The sequence below is a fragment of the Carassius carassius genome, chromosome 41 (genome assembly GCF_963082965.1).
Source record: "Carassius carassius chromosome 41, fCarCar2.1, whole genome shotgun sequence".
Taxonomy (NCBI): domain Eukaryota; kingdom Metazoa; phylum Chordata; class Actinopteri; order Cypriniformes; family Cyprinidae; genus Carassius; species Carassius carassius.
In genome coordinates, this window is record NC_081795.1 from 23,270,682 (window position 1) to 23,276,589 (window position 5,908).

A 5,908-nucleotide genomic window follows, 5' to 3' on the forward strand; every position below is an offset into this window, starting at 1 on the left:
GGTCCTCTCTCGTCCTTCACTGTCGTCGCTCCAGTTTTATATCCTTCCATTTCCTACATGGGACTCGAGACCGGCGGTGGGCCGCAGGTGCCACTGATTTGCCCAATCATTGCCGGCCTCACTCTTTGTTCCCACATCCCTCGGCCCCGCCCCACTCGCCACATCGACATAAAAAACTGGATGACGAGTAATTTCTTACTGCTAAATTCTGAAAAAACAGAGGTGTTAATTACAGGACCTAAAAACTCTGCATGTAATTACCTAGAACACTGTCTAAGACTTGATGGCTGCTATGTCAATTCTTCGTCATCAGTAGGGACCTAGGTGTGCTATTTGAACGCAATCTTTCCTTAGAAAGCCACGTTTCTAGCATTTGTAAAACTGCATTTTTCCATCTCAAAAATATATCTAAATTACGGCCTATGCTCTCAATGTCAAATGCAGAAATGTTTATCAATGCATTTATGACCTCAAGGTTAGATTATAGTAATGCTTTATTGGGTGGTTGATCTGCACACTTAGTAAACAAACTACAGCTAGTCCAAAATGCAGCAGCAAGAGTTCTTACTAGAACCAGGAAGTATGAACATATTAGCCCGGTCCTGTCAACACTGCACTGGCTCCCTATAAAACATTGTATAGATTTTAAAATATTGCTTACTACTTATAAAGCCCTGAATGGTTTAGCACCTCAGTATTTGAGTGAGCTCCTTTTACATTATAATCCTCTACGTCCGCTACGTTCTCAAAACTCAGGCAATTAGATAATACCTAGAATATCAAAATCGACTGCTGGCAGCAGATCCTTTTCCTGTTTGGCGCCTAAACTCTGGAATAACCTACCTAACATTTTTTGGGAGGCAGACACACTCTTGCAGTTTAAATCTAGATTAAAGACCCATCTCTTTAACCTGGCTTACACATAACATACTAATATGCTTTTAATATCCAAATCCGTTAAAGGATTTTTAGGCTTCATTAATTAGGTAAACCGGAACCGGGAACACTTCCCATAACACACGATGTACTTGCTACATCATTAGAAGAATGGCTTCTGCGCTAATATTAGTCTGTTTCTCTCTTGTTCCGAGGTCACCGTGGCCACCGGATCCAGTCTGTATCCAGATCAGAGGGTCACTGCAGTCACCCGGATCCAGTACGTATCCAGATCAGATGGTGGATCGGCACCTAGAAAGGACCTCTACATCCCTGAAAGACAGCGGAGTCCAGGACAACTAGAGCCACAGATACAGATCCCCTGTAAAGACCTTGTCTCAGATGACCACCAGGACAAGACCACAGGAAACAGATGATTCTTCTGCACAATCTGACTTTGCTGCAGTCTGGAATTGAACTGCTGGTTTCGTCTGGTCAGAGGAGAACTGTCCCCCCAACTGAGCATGGTTTCTCCCAAAGTTTTTTTCTCCATTCTGTCACCGATGGAGTTTCGCTTCCTTGCCGCTGTCGCCTCTGGTTTGCTTAGTTGGGGTCACTTCATCTACAGTGATATCATTGACTTGATTGCAAATAAATGCACAGACACTATTTAAACTGAACAGAAATGACATCAATGAATTCAATGATGAACTGCCTTTAACTGTCATTTTGCATTATTGACACACTGTTTTCCTAATGAATGTTGTTCAGTTGCTTTGACGCAATGTATTTTGTTTAAAGCGCTAAATAAATAAAGGTGAGTTGACTTGACTTGACAATGCTCTGGTAGGCTGTAGCATTTAAACGATGCCCAATTGGCACTAAGGGGCCTAAAGTGTGCCAAGAAAACATCCCCCACACCATTACACCAGCCTGCACAGTGGTAACAAGGCATGATGGATCCATGTTCTCATTCTGTTTACGCCAAATTCTGACTCTACCATCTGAATGTCTCAACAGAAATCGAGACTCATCAGACCAGGCAACATTTTTCTAGTCTTCAACTGTCCAAGTTTGGTGAGCTCATGCAAATTGTAGCCTCTTTTTCCTATTTGTAGTGGAGATGAGTGGTACCCGATGGGGTCTTCTGTTGTTGTAGCCCATCTGCCTCAAGGTTGTGCGTGTTGTGGCTTCACAAATGCTTTGCTGCATACCTCGGTTGTAACAAGTGGTTATTTCAGTCAAAGTTGCTCTTCTATCAGCTTGAATCAGTAGGCCCATTCTCCTCTGACCTCTAGCATCAACAAGGCATTTTCGCCCACAGGACTGCCGCATACTAGATGTTTTTCCCTTTTCACGCCATTCTTTGTAAACCCTAGAAATGGTTGTGCATGAAAATCCCAGAAACTAAACAGACTGTGAAATACTCACACCGACCCCTCTGGCACCAATAACCATGCCACGCTCAAAATTGCTTAAATCACACCTTTCTTTCCCATTCTGACATTCAGTTTGGAGTTTAGGAGATTGTCTTGACCAGTACCACACCCTTTAAATGCATTGAAGCAACTGCCATGTGATTGGTTGATTAGATAATTGCATTAATGAGAAATTGAACAGGTGTTCCTAATAATCCTTTAGGTGAGTGTATATGTATATGTTCATACACCGCTTGAGTAGCAAGATTTGGTTAAATTTTACGTATTTCTTCTATCTTGTATTTTTGGGTAAGAATAAGAAGCACTTCTTCAGATAATTAGTGTCTTTCATTCCAACATAAGAAAATATTTCTGGAATCTGCATCTGAAATAGCATGTATTTACACCGTTTATGTATCTCGGAGGGGACATATGCTGATGCATTTAAACTGCAGATACAGATGTATAAACGGGCATAATGTTTTGTTTTTAACGGCTGAATGACTGATTCATTCAGAAACAAAGCATTTGGCTGTGTTAATGAGTGTATCACTGAATCATTTATTCAACTGATTTTTTCAAAAAGCTGATTCATTCAATAAATAAAAACACTGTCCATTGCTCAGAGACGCAAAACAGTGCAATGATCTGTTTGAAACTATTTTCGTTAGCAAAATTGAGCAAAAACAAACAATATAATGTCTAAAATATAAGTCATTTATTGCTTTACTGAACTTGTTTAAAATTATTATTTTATGTGTTCATGCATCTGCAGGAAAACGTTACTCTTTGTGTGATATATATTAAGTTAATGAGGCCTACATGAAATTATATAAATATAAAAAGGTCTACAATTTAGAATGTCTGGAATTTTAAGTTTTAATAGACAAATAAATCAATGTGCGTGCACTCTGTGTATGATTTGGTGATATAGCCTACTTGAAAATGTCAGATTGCACATCATTACAACAACACTTACCATATTATTGCAGACGATGCTGTATATCGCACACCCCTGACTCAACCCGAGTGGGAAATTAAATAACCCATGGTTGTGCCCGGCGCGCACTTGTTTGTACATGAGCAAAGGTGTTTTTTTTAGTAGTCTAACTTGCAAACGCCAGACCACTGATCCATCAAATCTGCTTTCCTGCAGTCTGTGTTCTTCTGACTATTTTCTAGTAAGTAATGAATATACTTAGGGCAAATGTATTGAAGTAAATGTATACATTTTAATTAGGAAATGTAGTGGAGTAAAAGTTGGCTGAAATATAAACACAAAAGTAAAGTACAGATACTACCAAAAAATAAGTATTGTAACAAAGTATTTTTACTTTAATCTTACATTATACCACTGCTACTCACTCAAATCTACCAACATATCTCTGGCCTCTTTAGTTTCCAGCTCGTCTGTTCAACAGCAAATGAGAGATGGATTGTATTGCTTGATTTTTGGCAATAAATGAATTTAATTTGCATCCATTTTAGTCTTTGTTCTTCTCTTGGGTCCGAAGCTGTGTTTGGTTACAACAGTCCCTGTTTATAACCTTGTTTAATTTTATTTAAATGCAAAAGTATTTACTGCTGACTCACGCATATAGTCTCTATTCTCTCATAATGATGTAACCAAAAATCACTGTCACTAACACTCAGACTGTTTCTCCAAATAGAAATATTTAATAAACAACAGCCATAAAAAAAAAAAAAAAAAAAACTAGCATAAACTAAAAAACTACTATGGTCATGCAAAAGGGTTTATTGTTGTTGATTAACATATCGAACAGCAAAAAAAATAATAAAATTAAAAAATTAATAACAATAATAATAATAATAATAATATGTGGCCAATTCCCATGTGTAAGGAGACCCAGATGGTGTCAGCTCTTGTTATATAATCTGCTTACAGCAAACTGAGCAGTTGCCTCAGATCAATGGCAACAATCAGTTCTCTTCACTTTGCCCTTCAACATTTATCTCTTTTGATTGTTACTTTAAAAATAGCTGAAGCAAAGAAAGATATATTGTAGAATGAAAAAGGGAAATACTATTAATAATAATAATAAATAAAACAACTGAATGCTTTATTATTTAAATAATGGGAAGAAAAAAATGAATCTAAATATATATTTTTAAGTGGCATTTTCATTGAGTTTTTTGATCACCAAATGGAAAATGGAACCATGCCTTCATATTTTTATTTCACTTTGTTCAAGGATTTTGTGCACATGAGATATCTTATTCTAATATTGACACTTACAGTTTATTTAGCAATTCTATTATTTAATGTCATAATTTTATTTGTGGTGTTTAAAGAGAGATCTCTTCATGAGCCAATGTACATACTGATATCTTGTTTGTCTGTCAATGATCTCTATGGCTCAGCTGGTTTCTTCCCTAGGCTAATGGTTGATCTCCTTTTTGATACAAATACAATTTCTAGGACAGCGTGTTTTGTTCAGATTTTTACAATTTATACTTTTGCAGTGTGGGAATATACCATATTAACTCTGATGGCATATGACAGATATGTTGCCATTTGCAATCCTTTAAAATATTATAAAATTATGACCTCAAAAGTGACAGCACTGTACATGGCGCTAGCATCACTTTATGCAGTGTTTTCTATGGGTCTGGCTATTTTCTTCTCAGCCAGGTTGCCTTTGTGTGGGACAGACATAGCTCGACTGCACTGCTCCAACTGGTCTGTAGTTCGCCTGTCTTGTGGGAATTCCACTTTGAATAACAACATAATTGGATTTTTTGTCTCAGCAACAACAGTTTTTCTCCCTGCATTCTTCATCTTATATACTTATGTCAGAATTTTGATAATTTGTCAAAAAATCTCCAAAGAATTTAGGGGCAAAGCATTACAAACATGTCTTCCTCACATTATAAGTTTTGTTAATTACTCTATAGCATCATTTTGTGATATTGCTTTAAGTAGGTATGACTCAGACAAATTTAAGATTGTTGCTTTATTTTTTTCAGTGGGATTTCTGGTTATCCCACCTTTTCTGAATCCCCTTATTTATGGCTTAAATTTACCAGAAATTCGCAAAAAAATTGCATGCTTGTTTCAGCGCTCAAAAGTTGGCCACTTTCCAGAATAAGCACTTAAAGTTAACATTTTTAATTTTAAAAAGATTCTCACAGGTTTTAAAGTGTTGTTTATCATAAAACACAATTTTACAAAATGATTTGTCTAGTCTAAAATGATGAGGCACAAACACTATACTTCTGATGTCTTCATAAAACTAAATATTTGCCTGATGTTCTGTAAAAATTTCAACTCTAATATTCAATAAAACACTTATGGCACATTTCCTTATTGTTACTTTTAACTTAATTCTTTTTCTGGCATGTGGTATGTGATAGTACTTTAATGTCTTTGAAACATTCTTTATTTCCTTATTTATTTATTTCTGCTATATGGACAGCTGTTACAATATGCACAAATAACTTTTAAAATTGTAACATTTAAATTATATTTAATAACAAATATAAGGTGAAAAATGTTTTAACTATTCTTTTTTTAATATTCCATATTTATGCATTGTACACCTGAACGTGCAGGATTAGTAGATTTGCTTGCATGGAGCTATCAAAGCAAAGGC

The 5,908-nt window shown here is 36.2% G+C and overlaps 1 protein-coding gene across 1 annotated transcript; it reads left to right on the forward strand.

Moving 5' to 3' along the window:
- Window positions 1–4,459: 4,459 nt before the first annotated feature.
- On the forward strand, window positions 4,460–5,404 carry LOC132123344 (olfactory receptor 52K1-like). Its single transcript, XM_059533898.1, has one exon. The coding sequence runs from the start codon at window positions 4,460–4,462 to the stop codon at window positions 5,402–5,404; it is 945 nt and encodes a 314-aa protein (XP_059389881.1).
- Window positions 5,405–5,908: the final 504 nt, after the last annotated feature.